This window comes from Hylobates moloch, unplaced genomic scaffold (genome assembly GCF_009828535.3).
Source record: "Hylobates moloch isolate HMO894 unplaced genomic scaffold, HMol_V3 SCAFFOLD_3, whole genome shotgun sequence".
NCBI lineage: Eukaryota > Metazoa > Chordata > Mammalia > Primates > Hylobatidae > Hylobates > Hylobates moloch.
In genome coordinates this window covers 71,527,815-71,543,231 of record NW_026652278.1, presented here as the reverse complement: position 1 = coordinate 71,543,231, position 15,417 = coordinate 71,527,815, and the positions used below count along the sequence as shown (strand labels likewise).

At 41.2% G+C, this 15,417-nt stretch overlaps 1 protein-coding gene and 1 long non-coding RNA gene across 31 annotated transcripts in view; one reads left to right on the top strand and one right to left on the bottom strand.

The window, feature by feature from the left end:
* KCNMA1 (potassium calcium-activated channel subfamily M alpha 1) overlaps window positions 1-15,417 on the top strand; it is a 775,685-nt gene that overhangs the window by 651,511 nt on the left and 108,757 nt on the right. For 8 of the 30 annotated variants that reach the window (XM_032140851.2, XM_032140842.2, XM_032140930.2 and 5 more), the window contains one exon: window positions 14,857-14,943. The exons of the other annotated variants lie outside the window; for them this stretch is intronic. In XM_032140851.2, the coding sequence (XP_031996742.1) occupies window positions 14,857-14,943 (87 nt within the window). The remainder of the gene's footprint in view (window positions 1-14,856; window positions 14,944-15,417) is intronic. 30 annotated transcript variants of the gene reach the window in all.
* LOC116460178 (uncharacterized) overlaps window positions 8,652-15,417 on the bottom strand; it is a 96,736-nt gene continuing 89,970 nt past the window's right edge. The window contains exons 3-4 of the long non-coding RNA XR_004245736.2: window positions 11,648-11,842; window positions 8,652-11,010 (exon numbers count right to left, since the gene is read on the bottom strand). This is a non-coding gene — a long non-coding RNA (uncharacterized LOC116460178). The remainder of the gene's footprint in view (window positions 11,011-11,647; window positions 11,843-15,417) is intronic.

Here is a 15,417-nt window from a genome sequence, read left to right as displayed (position 1 = left end):
CTTCAACCCTTACTGTTATAAACCCTTCTAAAGTGCTGATGTCTATTACCCAACATTGTGGTAGGTCCTGTGAGGAACAATTATGTGTGTAGAAACCTCGTAGTGTATCAGTGTTAGTCTTCTGTCTGTGAGTTCGCAGCTTCTAGGGCAGGAACTGGGCACACAGGGACACACTGAAAGAGCCCAGAAGATTCTTACAGGTTTCTATTTTATTGTCAGCTTGTTTTCTTCCAAGATGTCTTTTATTTTCCTCAAGGAAAGCACAGAAAAAGGCCATCTCCCCAACTCGGGGTCCGGGTATTATCTATGCTCCAGTGATTTGGAGGTTATTAGTAATCAGAACTTTGTCAGCTACTGCAGCTATCCCAGACCAGTTCATATGCAGTGTCTCTACAAATGGCCCCACCCTCCCACAATGAATGCTAACTGTTGACCTCCCCGAAGAGCCTCCTTGTCATATTTGTTACACCTTGTTTTGTTATTGCCAGGTCTCCAGGAATGAACTCGTGTAGCAGGAAGCATATAGGGCCAAACGGGAACACCATCTCCAGGCAAAAGAGGCTTCCTAGTTGGAATAGTACAGATTTGATGGATGAAAACAAATGTGTGTCTTAGATTTTAGCCCAGCTGTTAGAATCCTTAGGTCCTGGGATCATTAGAAAACTGTGACTTCAGGTCTCATCATTCCTCATTCCCCTGAAACCCCTTCTTTATGGCTTGTGCATCCCTAAAATAGGTCTGGAGATCGTCAGCAAATTCGATGGGTTTTTGGGAGAGGGAGGGAAAGTTGGAACACAAAAAGAGGGCAACAGATGGGGAAAGAAGACATTCATGTCCTTTCAAATTCTATCAGAATTTCTTTTTTTGATGATGGTCTTGATCTCAACTCATCTTTTTCTGTTGTTATTGTTGTTTTTTGAGATGGGACCTCCTTCTGTCACCCAGGCTGGAGTGCAGTGGTGTGATCATAGCTCACTGCAGCCTTGAACTTTTAGGTTTGAGCAATCCTCTCACCTCAGCCTCCCGAGTAGCCAGGACAGGCATGCACCACCACGTCTGGCCATATCTTTGAGGTCCGGTTGGGGTTGAGACTTCACATCATCACCTTTCCTACCTTGCTTTATGAGTAGTTGGGCTCTGCTTCTTGTTGATTTTGTCATTAATTAGATGAGTGCTTGGAGCAAGGCCAAGACTGGGCCCAAGTTTTTCACCCATGCCTTACCACTATCCCTTTCTTTCAGCAGACCTGATGTGTGGACAGATCTAGGGATGAGTGGAATGAGCATCAATACGCACATTTGAAATTCTGAGTTTTACCCTGTACCGCTCTCTCTTTCCTCCTACCAATGGCCGAGTCCTCTGATTTGGCCTCCAGATTACATTTCGAACCTTTTCTCACCATTGCCAGTAGCACTGCCAAGCTCACATGCTCATTTCTCCTTCAGCTAGTCTGCCATCGTTGGCCTTCAACCTTTCAATTAATTCCTCTTGCCACCAAACCACCACCAACTTTAGTATTCTAAAGCACAGACTTTGTCATGTTATCCCATTTTAAAGAGAGAGAGCTTTTGATGGTTCCTTGTTTTTTAAGAGGATAATTTCCAATTTCTGCTATTAAAATGGCATTCAAAGCCCTTTGCAGTTTGGCCTCAACCAGTTTCCCTAGTTCCGTTCTTCACATAAGCATCCATCATCTAACAATTCTCTAGAAGCATCTTATTCTCATTACTTAACACATTTCTGGAACCTTTTCCTGAGACTGTGATTCTTTTCCTCTCTGCTTCTAGCAGATTAAAACTTACCCATCCTTCAAAGCAGGGGTCAGCACACTGTCCCATGGGCCCAGTCTGGCCTACCATCCATTGTAGTAAGTAACGTTTCCTTGTAACATAGTCACACCCATTCATTTGCTCAGTGTCCATGGCTGCTTTCAGGCTACAACTACAAAGTTGAGTAATTGTAACAAAAAGGGTATGGCCCAGAAAGCTCAAAATATTTACTATCTGGCCTTTTAGGGAAAAAGTTGGCCAACCTCTGCTGTGAAGGTACAGCTCAAGTACTGCCATCTCTGTGAAGCCTTCTTAACTAGCCCACCCTGACCCCAAATTAGAAAAAGTGAATCTCTTTTCTGTAAGCCTGTAACATTTCATGTAAACCCCATTAGACAGTTTTTATGTTGAGGTTTTTGTAGAAGTCAAAAACAGCAACAAACACCACATCTCATTGGTCTTTGAATTCTTAGCATATTGCACACAGTAACCAAGGCACACAGTGAAAATTCAATAAATTGCTGATTAACATGTAAACTCTGTTGAGAATATGTTTCCATAGTTTATTAAGCATGTATCTCAAGGAAAAAGGTCTTTCAAGAGAACTTGAACCAGAGGCAAAAAAAAAAAAAAAAGTCTCAAGGCTAGAGATCTTCCTTTCTTCCTTCTTGTTCCTTTATACCTTCTTGAACAGAACCTTTGTTTCTGAACAGCCAACAGCCAATTCCTTTGACTGCTGGACAACTCTTGAATAGATTGTTCTCAGATTGATCACTGCTTCTTCTGAAGGTAACACATTTGTTCCATTGTTTCTGCTGACGGCACACAGTGGGCTCTGTAGTGGATCTGGGGGTGCTGATGTTTTCTCCTTCCATATGTTACTGGGTATTTGAGTCGGGGTAGGAAACCATGGCAAACCCATTGCTTCTGTTCATCCACCTATGTTTCCTCATTGATTTGAATTTATCCCAAATAAGTTTGGATATTTAAGGCTCTTAAGGCAGGGCATGCACCTTTAATGGTTCAGACCTAGCCAATGGCCTAGACCTTATCTCACTGGACTAATACACAAGCTAACGCTGGGAGTTATATCTAGGCAGGGTAAGCCCCCAACTCAAATCTTGACAGCCCTGAACCCCACCAGATTCCCCTTCACCCTTCGCATCTGTCCAGAATTGCTTCCGGAAACCCTGTCTCTCCAGAGTGAGTGGTAGCCAGCTGAGGTGGGAGATGGGATGCCCATGGCCTATGCCTAAGACCCTCCTAGTCAAGCTCCCTGTCTGGATAACTGGAGACACTTCGTTCTCAAAGCAAGCATTGTGATATTTGGTTCCCTTCACACATGTGCCTTACCCAGCTTAGACAGATGGAAGAATTGAATGTAAACAGATTCTACAGAATGTATTGGAAATAACACAATTGTGTATGTGTGTTTTTAAAGGATACCCTTTTGGTTGCCGCATGATTATTTTTGTTATTGTTGTTGTTAGAGATTAAATCTCAATGACTTTTTGGAATTAGAATGGGCTTCCCATCAGCTGAATGGGCTACATACTCGCCTCCTTTTTATAGCAATCCAAGAACTCCACTGCCTTCCTCACATCCCCTGCTATGTTATCAGCATGGTAGTTTTGCTTAAGATCAAGTCAGGGCAACATAGGAACTGTCATTTTTCATTTACTGGGGCCCTTTGATCCCATTTGAGTTTTATTTGTTTCAAGTGAAAAATACAATCCCTATTGCATACATCTATTCTTTAGAGTACTTTTTTATTTTATTTTTCTATGTTAGAGATCAAATCAAAGTTGTAAGTAGTATGGTCATTAGTTATCACCACTAGATTTCACAGGCTACACTTTATTTCGGTTCTTACAAAATCACCAACCTTCTCTGTTGCATAATGATCACTTCCAGTGAAGCCACAATGTGCCTTTCTTGGGTACTTGGGTGTTAATTTATTTCACAGTTTCCTTTGCAGATACAATCAGAGTCACCTATCACATTCCTGTTTCTGCTTTTTATTGTGTTCCTTTGCTATCGCGTTTGTGTGATCTTTTTCTGAAAAATGACAGGTAGTGTTTCTCTGCTCACTGTATCAGTGACATATTTTCCACGACTTCTCTATTGCTATTTTAAAAATATAACATTTTATAGATGTAATCTTAGTTGTTTGTAACTTAGGTTTTGTTATAGGAGCAAATTTCCTAAATGACATGTTGGTTTAGGTACATTTTTTAAAGAAAGGGAAAAATCTTTTCTGCAAACTAGTTTCCTCTAAATTGTAAGTGAAGGAAAAGCTCTGTTAGTAAGATTATAATGCATTTTCCTGATTTCTTAGTACACCGAAATGCATGAACATTATTTTTATGTAAGTGATTAAGTTGCGGTTTTTAATAACACATTGTTAGAGCAAAAGGAGCTATCCCTTTTGATTTATTTGTATATTTACTGGGTGACTTACAGTGCTTTACATATTAGAATTAGTTTGTCAACAATTAACATTCTAGGTTTTTATATAACCCATACTTCAGGTATGGGTGTTAGAAATCTGCCTACTGGTAATAAAATTCTTATGTATAACAGCAGCTGAGAAATACTGCTGTATATTTATGCATAGATTGCAAGATAGATGGCCTGCAAGCCGCAGAAGGGCCTGACATGCGGGTCCACCAGCAGGTGGCGCTGCTTTTCTAGAAATAAATCCTCTACCTGGATTCTAGGTACTCTCCTCCTCACTTTCTGCCTTTTCTCTTGCAGATTGTCTCCTTTATTTCTCTAAAATAAATATCTAAAACTGTTGTTGCTGTTGTTTGAAGAGATATACTGCCAGTACGACAATGCCCCTCAATTGCTGAGGTTTATTTGAAATCCGACTTGCCTGATGCAGTGCTTACTTGAAGCAAGTCCCAGTTAAATACATGTTACTGTTTTTAAAAGGTAACTACACAATACTGGATTCAGCACTGAGACTGGATTACCTATGCTGTCTGATTATTGTTATGTGGCAAGTTCCCATTTTAATCTAATATCTATTTATACAAATTAATCCTGTAGGCTTCTATTCACCTCAGGATAATGAGGGGCGTTTTTATTAAAATGACTGATTGATATACTGAATTAATGTTTTATATAAAAATCACCTTAGTATGATATTCCTTCATCAAGAGTTACTCTAGAATCCAGGCTGGGTGCAGTGGCTCACGTCTGTAACCCCAGAACTTTGGGAGGCTGAGGCAGGCAGATCACTTGACGTTAGGAGTTTGAGACTAGCCTGGCCAACATGGTGAAACCCCATCTCTACTGAAAATATAAACATTAGTCAGGTGCCTATAATCTCAGCTACTTTGGAGGCTGAGACACTAGAGTTGCTTGAACCTGGGAGGTAGAGGTTGCAGTGAGCCAAGATTGCACCACTGCATTCCAGCCTGGGAGCCTGGGCAACAGAGCGAGACTCCGTCTCAAAAAAAAAGTAAATAATAATACTAATAAAAGAGTTACTCTAGAATCCAAGTCATCCAAAGAATATTGCTTTTCTCTCGGGGCCAGAACTACATTTTGACAAACAGGATCAGAGTTTTTGTTATGTTTTGTTCTGTTTCTTAAGAAGACTTTTCACAGAAAAGCTGGTCAGCTCATCAACTTGGGCATCATAAATGAGGAGAGAAATCAAATGTGCAAGCAAAACTATTTTTAAAAATTATTTTGTCCACACATACCCAATTTTTCAACCATTTTTTAAAAAAAGACACAGCTATATCTTTTTATTGTTTTTTCATGTTCTGCGGTATTCCTTTGTACAGAATATTTAGTGCAAACATTAGCTTATGTGGGAGAAAATGAATTTATTGAGGTTACAGAAGGGGAGAATTGAAATATGTCTCAGGATGACCCACTTATTTGTTTATTTTCTGCATTATTAAATTTTCTTCCTTTTTTTTTTTTTTTTTTTTTAACAGTGTCTCACTGTGTCATCCAGGCTGGAGTGCAGTTGTGCGATCTTGGTTCACTGCAACCTCTGCCTCCTGGGTTCAAGTGATTCTCCTGCCTCAGCCTACAAAGTAGCTGGGACTGTAGGCATATGCCACCATGCCCAGCCAATTTTTGTATTTTTAGAGATGGGGTTTCGCCATATTGGCCAGGCTGATCTTCAACTGACCTCAAGATATCCACCTGCCTCAGCCTCCCAGGGTGCTGGGATTACAAATGTGAGCCACCATTTCTGGCCCTTCATTATTAAATTTTCTACCTATCAGGCCATAAAGAACTTTGGAAGCATAGGCAGTATTTTACTCTTTGAATAGGATTTCTCTCTTTTGAGTTTTTAAACTTTTCTCAGGCATACTGCGCTAAGGGCTGCAAATTGAGGATCTAGATAATATAATGTACGTTCTTATTGAATTCACTCGTGATTTTCACAGAGAACATCTTGAAGTGTTATTGATTCAACAAAATCAAGGAGGAGAGGATTGGGGAAACATTTTCTTCTCAGTGAATCTATTTTAAAGCACTGGTTTGGTTGAAAATGACTTTTTGAAAATATGGATTGCAGTCAGTTTTCATGTAAAAGTCAAACCCTGATGGGTTTCCTTCCACTTCCCTGTAGAGGGGATGGGATCAGCTGGAGTAGTTGAAGACAAGAAATAGCCATCCTGAAATCAGGGTAAATTTACCTGGCTGGGCTGTGAGGAATAGGCCTTGTGAGTTTCACGGGACCCCATTCCAAGGCATTAGATAACTTTATTTTCCTGTTCAATAAGCTGTCCAGAAAAAAAAGAAAAATGAGACCTTCAATGGAACTGGACCATTGCCAAGAGCCTCCCCACTTTATTTCCATGCACGAATGTGTGTTTCTTACCTTGGAAAGAAAAGTGGGCTGAGCGAGCTAGGCAGTTTCTGATAGACTTTTCAAGATGCAAAGCCCACCCACTATCCTCTTTGAACTTCAGTATTTAAATCGAAAGAAAAATAACTTTCCCAGAGGATTCAGATTATTACCAAATATTGCCCAAATTCTGTCATTTGGAATGTAAATGCTTACACTATCTGCCCTTTATACCTCCAACTGTGCCCTCAAATACATTTTCCTGCTCTAGCCAAACTGACTTTCTTACAGTTCGTACAGTTTAGTATTTTCCAACCACCTTGCCTTGGTTCAGGCTGTGTCTTCCACCTGGCATGCCCTTCCCGCCCTCGACTGCCACTCCTTAGTCTGTTCAGCATCATGGGTCAAGTGCCCCGAGTGCCAGGCCCTGTGCTCCATCTGGGGATATACGGTAAATAAGGCTGACCTCTCTATTCATCCTATTCTTGTTTCAAGTTGTCTTCATTTTCTTTCTTTCTTTTTCTTTTTTCCTGAACAATTCTCTCTCTAGGACTTACTTATTGTCTAAGACATTTCATGTAGCCCTCCCTTGACATTCTCATGCAACATCTTTTGTACTGTTGCTTTTACTTAACTTACGAGTTCGTATATTCGTATTTGATGCAATTATCTAATTTCTCTGGCTAGGCTTGTGGTTCTCTCTTACTGTGCAGCTTTAAAAAGATTTTAAGGAAAAGAACAAGAAAAAGGTATGCCCGACATTAAACTCAGAGTCATTACAAATCAGAGCCAGAAGGGTCTCATACTTAACTAATGCTCATCCCCCCCAGGAAAGGGAAGTGTCTTGCCAAGGCCACACAGTTGATCCAAGGCAGGCCTAGAACCCCGGGGCTCCTGATCACTAAGCTGTGCTTCTCCCCTTTGCAACATCGCCTCTGTAGCTGCCAGGAGCTATTTATTGGGAACTTTTCAGGGCCCAGCATTGTGAGAGACTCAGTGATATGTGAACTCCAACAGAGGAGCTTGTAAGCCTAGCTGGGGGAGTAGAACACATTAGAATTGAAAACAAATTATAATAATGCAAGGTATGAGATCAGAAGTGCCAGGGGATTTTTTAAAGAAAGGAGAGAATTGATGTTGTCATAATAATCTGGGAAGGCATCCTGGAGGAGGCAGCCTAGCCTGTCCCTTCAAGGGTGGTCAGGTAGTCAGGTGAAAGGAAGACATGGTGGGAGGGCTTGGTGAAGGAGTCACTGCCTCTCTACCCTGCCATGCCTCTGCCCCTTCTTCTGTCTCCCACGTGTCTACATACGCTGATCAATCCCATGACCTCCCAGAAGAAATTCAAGGGAAAGAAAAGAGGCCCTCACAATCAGGCGGCGTGAATTTCCTGTAATTTAGAGGAAACAGTGGGGTTCCTCTGTCCCCATCTGTCTTTCATTTGTTCTTGTCCTGAATGGTTCCAGCCTTCTCCAATTGAGGTCCGTTTAAACGTTTTCTGGCTTTTCTTGTTTTTATGACATTTGGCAAAACCTAATTATTTAACTTGAGCACTTCATTGGGGCCATATGAAACAAGGGACAAAGGTGACAGTTGAATGAGATGCAAGGCTAGGGGTCAGGTGGGGGTGGGAATGCTCACCCCATTCTAAGGGTTGGTTACTGGATCAATTGCTTGGGGAAGGAGAGAGAGTATGGACCCATGTGAATTACACCATGTCCAAAGGTGGCAGACTGGTGTGGAGAAGGACCCAGCAGCAGAGAACTCTCATTGCTCTGACTCTTCAAAGCCAAGGCAATAATCATGGGTAGCATTTAGAAAGAGCTCACTAGGAATTCTTTTAAGTGCTTTTCACATTTTCAGTCCATTCTCACAACAACCCATTAGATAGGTACTCTAATTCTCATTTTATTGATGAGAAAACTGAAGTTAGATAATTTGCCAAATACCTAGGTTCAGACCCAACAGTGTGGCTTTGAGGCCTGTGTGGTTAACTCTTACCCCTCTACCCACTCAATGTGAGTTGGCATTTGTGGAGGGATATCCCATGCCTTAAAATCTTTATTTCAGGGATGGTACACTTGAGTGTCACACGTTCCAGGGCCAGAAATGCAAACATGGGGTGTCTGCCCTATATCTGAGGGTACAGTAGGCAGCAGTGGGGCATTTGAGCAGCCGATAAGCTCCTGCCCCAGGAGAAAGTCACCCTTTTGGAATGAAGACTCAGTCCTCTACAAGATTTTTAATTAGAAGTTGGAAATCCATATTTGTGTGGACAATCTTCAGACTTAAAGATTGTCCCACATGTGAAATCCTGTGTGTCAGCAGGGCGGTGCCAAGCTCAGCACACTGGGGACAGTAGTTGGTTCTCAGGCTGTCAGCCTGCAGCCCCCTGGTTATGTCACATAATCCCAAAGCATCTCCCAAATTTGATGTCCTCCTTGGTCCAGTAGGGATCACAGTAGATCGTAGGACATCGAGGTATGGAGTAACTGGTCTGAGATCAGAGCTCTAAAGAGGGTCAGAGCTGGGACGTGGGCAGGTGGACTGACTCAAGAAGCTCATATCCTCATGCTATTCTCACTCACAGGCAGAATTCTGGCAGCAAATGATCTGAATTAGAAATCAGCCGATCTGGGTCCTGGGTCAGGGTCTGCATATGAGTGCAGCTTTGAGGCAAAAGAGGGTGAGGCCAGAGCATCCCCAAGCCCCTTCCAGCCCTTCTGTTGCACTCCACATCTTGTTCTCTAATGCATTGACCAGAAAGGGCCCTCCATACACTAGCATTATAAAATATTGCACAGGATGTGTCCGAGGACAAATTATAATAGCATACAGATAATGATTTTATAGTTCAAGAACATCTATAGAAGGTGATTATGCCCTTAAGAAATATACTAAACGCTGTGTTTAGTGTAAAGTCACAATCCACACTGGTCCTTACCTCCCAAGGTTAAAAGCATACTGTATTTCTAAATTGTTCTGGCAGGACATTCTTCATCGGGCACCTGGGTTGCACTAAAAACCCATGCATTTTACCTTTATCTGAGTTTCAAAGAAAGTATCAGTGCACCCATCTGGAATATATATTAGAATTCTAGGGGGCTCTTGACACCATTGGCTCAATGGAAGATATGGTATTTCCGGATGAGCTAGTAGTAATAATGTTAATAATAATAGTGGTTTGTATTTATATAACGTCTTATGGTTTAGAAAACAGTTCTGCATGTACACAATTAGATTCTAGGCTGGTGTTTAAATACCACAATCATCAGGGCAAGCATTAATTTAAAGAATGTAAACAGCAAAGTGAAAATGGAAATGAAATATGATTGACATCTTCTGCCAGTCATGGCTATTTGAAGCTTTTTGGGGGCAGGGGGAAAGAAAAAAGAAAGTAACATTGGTGTCAAAATATGTAAGCAAATAAAAACTTTCACCCCAAAGTGGAAATGTAAATCAACATTGTGTTAACCAGGAGAATTTGATGTGGGATGTGAAATAAAGTCCACGAGAGACCTGACCCCAGCACTCTTTTCTGTTTCTCACTCTGGGCAGGTGGCAAATCTCAGATTCCTGAGGCAGCATGATCTTTTCTCCACTCCTTTGGATGCCTGACAATTTGTAAATCCACGAGGAAGCGTTTGTTGCAAGGGCCTTCCTTAACAATCTCATGCAAACAGCATGAAGTGATCAAAAGAAATAACTCTTCTCTTAGATTTGCCTTGTCCAGTTCTGTGGGGTGGCAGAACCAGTACCTCAAACACCTTTGAGAAATGGTGTTCAGGGCTGGAAATTGGGTGAGGTGAGAGAAGCTTTTGCCCTGGGCACCAAATTTAAGAGGAGACCCAAAACCTCAGGAATCAAGATAAATGATAGTTTCATGCAATATTTTCAAGCTATCAAAATAAAATATTTTCAAAATATCAAAATTAAAAAAATCCAGGATGAACAGAATGTCATAATTTTACGTAAAGACAGTATAAATATTGATTTCAAAGCTGACATGTAAGTACTGAATTCACTAGGGGTGGAAACAATGAGGACACCAGGAAGCTAGTAGCTGCAGCCATAGGTGTGAGCCCTTCCAGGGTGCCAGGAGCAGTGTTTGGTATCTTACAGGAATTTTTTTCTTGATACACATCGGGGGACCTGATTTGACCTACAGTAAATCCAAATCTGTTTGGTTATAAACCATCTTAGAAAAAGAGTTCCTTTACAGGCTCCATAAATTCCATTACAGTCCACTTTGTCTTTGTTAAATGTATGGGTTGGAAATTACAATTCTTTTATTCACAATGATGATTTCAGACACACAGCTCAGAAAGATCAGCATTCACTTAAAAAATATATTAGCATGCTTGTATCTGTTAAGCACTATTGCTTTGTAAGCTCCAGCTGATGATTTTATTGAGTACACTGCAAAAGGGGAAGAAAAATCAAGGATAATTATAAATTCATAAATACATAATTCATTGGCATAAAATGATTTAATGGAATGGATGTGGAAGTATCTATTTCCTCAAGAAAATAACAGAGATATTCTGATTAAGCCCATAATCTAGTATATGTGAAATTCTAGCCAAACTGATTGGGCACATTTTCTTTTCTGAAACTACCTTTGATAAGAAATGCATTACAAACTCATCAGTTTGGCTTCCTGTTAACAAAGAGACAGCAGCCGTCTGGATCATTCTGGATTCACAGTGAAACTGCCACACCATGTATCCTCCAACTAAAGCTGTGCAAGTTTGACAAGGGGCAGATGAATCCAGGAGTTATTGTGCAGGGGTTTAAATCTATGCGGCAGCTGACGGTTGAAATAATCATCTATATATCGCTCTGAGCTAGCTGGGGAAAGGTTGAAGCTGTATATTTTCAACATATCTAGTCTAATGGTTAATCTGTTGTCTTGTACGGGGCTCTCGCAGGGTGGACTGGCAGCACACGCTGACAGCTTCGAGGAATTGCTCACGGTAGATGTGGTTCGCCTTGCTTTCCAAAGTGCTGGATGGATGAATCTAACTTAGCTTGAGTTGGAAAATGTGAAACTCACCTGATTCATGACCTCAAACACAAGTGGACCAGCAGGGCTAATAGCAGGTTGGGTGGTAGGGACAGTAGAGTCACTAAACTACCTCTGTTCCTCCCAATGTCCCCAGATCTGTGCACTTCAGGTGGGTTCCATGGGTATTTCTTTTGTTATTTGGTTGTCTTGGCAGGTTGGGAAGAACATTGTTCTTTGTGGAGACTGGAAAGCAAGGGAAATGTGAGAAGATTAAACTACTGCAGGGGTCAGCAAACTTTCTCTGTCAAAGGTCAGCGAGTTAATATCTTAGTCTTTGCAACCCATGTGGTCTCTATGGCAAGTCCTCAACTTTGTCGTTAGAGGTGGAAGCAGCCACAACTGGCTATGGTCTGATAAAATTTTATTTATAGCCACCAAATTTCATATCATTTTAGTGGGTTACAAAATATTATTATTCTTAGATTTTTTTTTTCCCCAATGACTTCAAAATGTAAACACACTCTTAGCTCATGTGATGTACAAAAACAAGTGGCAGGCTACAGTTTGCTGACCCTTGAACTTGAGAAAGATGAGAAGGAAGCAGCTGTTGGTGCCCAGGATATGGCAGGTTTCATCCCTACTCTAAAAGTTGTCCCTCACAAACCTTGACTGCAAGTGCTAGGGCAACCTAAAGGAGTCAGATTTAACTTCTGCCACAAAGCCAAAAGTTGGCTTTTGGTGTCAGGAGTAGGGAGTAGGGAGAGAAGGAAAGGAAAGTTGGGAGAGGCTGTTTGTATGGGACTTCTATGCATTCCCCACCCCTCCCAGTTGGATGTAAAGTAAAAATTATCTCCCATCTCCTAGTACCTTCCCATTCTCCAAACCCCATAGCAAAAATTCGGGGATGTTCTTGAATTTCTCTTTTCAATTGTGCATTTCCTCTTAGAATTCCATTGTTCATCTCCGTGTCTCATCTCTAAGAAACTAATACCTAGTGATCTTTGCTTGAGACTTTTCTTTGCCCTTGAGGTAATAGAGAGTCTATTCCAGGGAAAAAGAAAAGGGCTAAAGGCAACCAGAAAATTCCAAAAGGATTTTCTACTGAATACTGAGCAGGGCAGAGTGTTGGGCAATGATTCTAACAGGTCAAGTCTACAGTGAAGATATATGAGCTGTGATTCTAGATATGGGGGGCTTTGGTACATGCTGAGTTCCTCTCAGGATGCATACAGAACATAATTTGAGATTGAGGTTGAGGGCCTATGGCATGGGTAGCATGGGCACCTCTAATTTACCCAATTGGATTCTAGAGGATCCATTAGGCCCGCAGTATTTTGTAGAGAACACTGCATTCCAGGTCATGTGAATTCTGTTAATATATTTATGTAGTATTTTTTTCTCTCTCCCATGTAGGAGCTGAATTCTTTCATTACTCTGTGTTGATGGACTCAAACTTACACAATTCAGGTTTCCTAGGCAGTGAATAGAGCCAGAAATATACCCTGTGATTAACTTCTACATAACCTATTGTTCCTTAAAGTCTCCCTCCCCATTTTCCTATTAGCTCCACAAAAGCCAGAAGTGCAAAAGCTCCAACAAGCCTCCCTTCCCTGCCCTGGCAGCCTACCATGGGGTGGGCACTCCCTATGCCTGTCCTAGGGCAGTACAGGTCACTTAGGCACTTTTTAAAATTCTTATTCTGCATAACGATAGATTTTTAAAAAACTGATACCCATTAGGTTTCCAAGTAAATGTATTTCCCATTTCCTAGCTAGAAGTTGTGAAATTATCCTGCTGGAATAATGTATATGAAAATGTGGTTGTTTAATTTTAGAGAGGTGTGTATGTTTGAGATATTATGATCGTTGGGGTTGCTTTTAAGGGGCAGCATCTTTCTTCTTTTCCTAATCTGTGGATTAATGTTAGCCGTGATGTCAGAGGTTGCAGTGAACTAAGATAAGGCCACTGCACACCAGCCTGGGCAACAAAGACCTTGTCTCAGAAAAAAAAAAAATTAGCCATGATCTTTCAAAAAATAGATTTATAGTTGATTTTCATGAAGAATACGGCAGTGCTTATCAAACTTCTTGGTGATATGTGCTATTCCAAGGTTGTCAGGCAAGAAACTCTCATTCCAAGGGCATCACCCACTTTAACTCCCCTGCACCCTGATACTGCCCACTACTCTCTGGGTGTAGAACTTGGCTCCATTGCCTGGCTTACCTGATCCTAGCTGTGCTTAACAGCTCAGCCTTGTTGATGGACACATGGCATTCCCCACTGTGGGATTCATCCTGAAACAGCAGTCAAGTGCTCCTTTACAGCAATCATACTACCAAATTCACAGTATGGGTTGTTCAGCTGGCATGTATTATTATTTTTGTGGTTGTTTCCCCATCATCGCTTAAGGAAATAACCACACCCTCTCACCAGTCTGGTTCGTGTGAGAAACAGCCAGGCACCATTCCATCCTCCAATCCAAAGATTGCACTCTTGTGGCCATGCCATAAGACTTTGAGAGTTAACTTGCGCAAACTTTCTGGTGAAAGTCTTAAACAGTCATATCAAAGAGAGCTTAGGTCAGCTTGGGAGTTTTGTCCGTGGTGAATTACATTTTGCAACACGACTGTTGTAAAATTCCAGGAATTTTACCATCACTCCCTACCCTTCATTTTAGTAAAACAACGTTTGAAACACCCACTTTTCATTGGTGTCGCTGACGGCCAAAGGAAATGCCGTGGATCTGTCTTCCTGAGGAGTGGCAAACTCATGGCATTTAATGTTAGGCACTGATACTGCAACTAAGTGGGCTGACCAAGCCAGCAGTTCGAGACAGACAGCAAAAGTTTATCACCAAGGATTGATGACTCAGAATATAATGATTATCCAGTAGAATTTATTTTAGCAGACTTCAGTAAAGAGTGGGTCTGATCCTGCTGCTAAACTGAGTTTTCGGTGTCTGTACATGTTGTGGGGTGACGGGGAACTCTGTATATTTTTGGAAATTATACCAAGAAGATTGTCTTCTGAATTTCCGAAGTATTATCCCTACTGATACAGATGACAATAAAACAGCAAAACAGAATTGCAGGAAGTCATCAGGGTAAAAGAAAGGGAAAAAAATGGCAATTCAGCTGTGAGGGAGAAACTTCCAGTTTGATTCAAAGCTATTCAATGTTAAAATTGTTTGAACCTTTTCTAAAAGAAATTTCACTAAGGATTAATTTCTATTTTCTTTTCTCCTTATTGTTTGGCAGTCAAGGTTGCAGCTAGATCACGCTATTCCAAAGACCCATTTGAGTTCAAGAAGGAAACTCCCAATTCTCGGCTTGTGACCGAGCCAGGTGAAGGAAGACTGGGATCCATTCCCATTTTTAATACCTACCCTGCACCCCTCAACATTCTACTTTACCATGCTGAGCTCAGTTGAAGAAGAGCGTTGCACTTCTGTGGATTTCAGCTTGCACTTAGCTTGCTGGGCAGCAAAATACCAAAAGGGAAAACCATAAAAAAACGATTAATAATAATTAAAACGACCTCACCCCCAAACTGGCAGCCTGTGCAAGACTTTAGTCAGAAGCCCTGTTAGCTAGATGCCTTTGTGTTCAAACCACTTTGCATGACTCTTACTCTGAGTGACTCCAGTGTGAATATGACATTACTAATGACCTGCTAAGTGTGTACAGATGTGAGTTTCTCCAGATGTGGTGATTAATAACATAATGGAGATAGCGGTTGACTCATGTTTATGAGTTGTTTGCCTTTTATTATGTTTCCGAGTTTATTTGCTTCGAACTGTTTTTTAACTCCAGCCAACA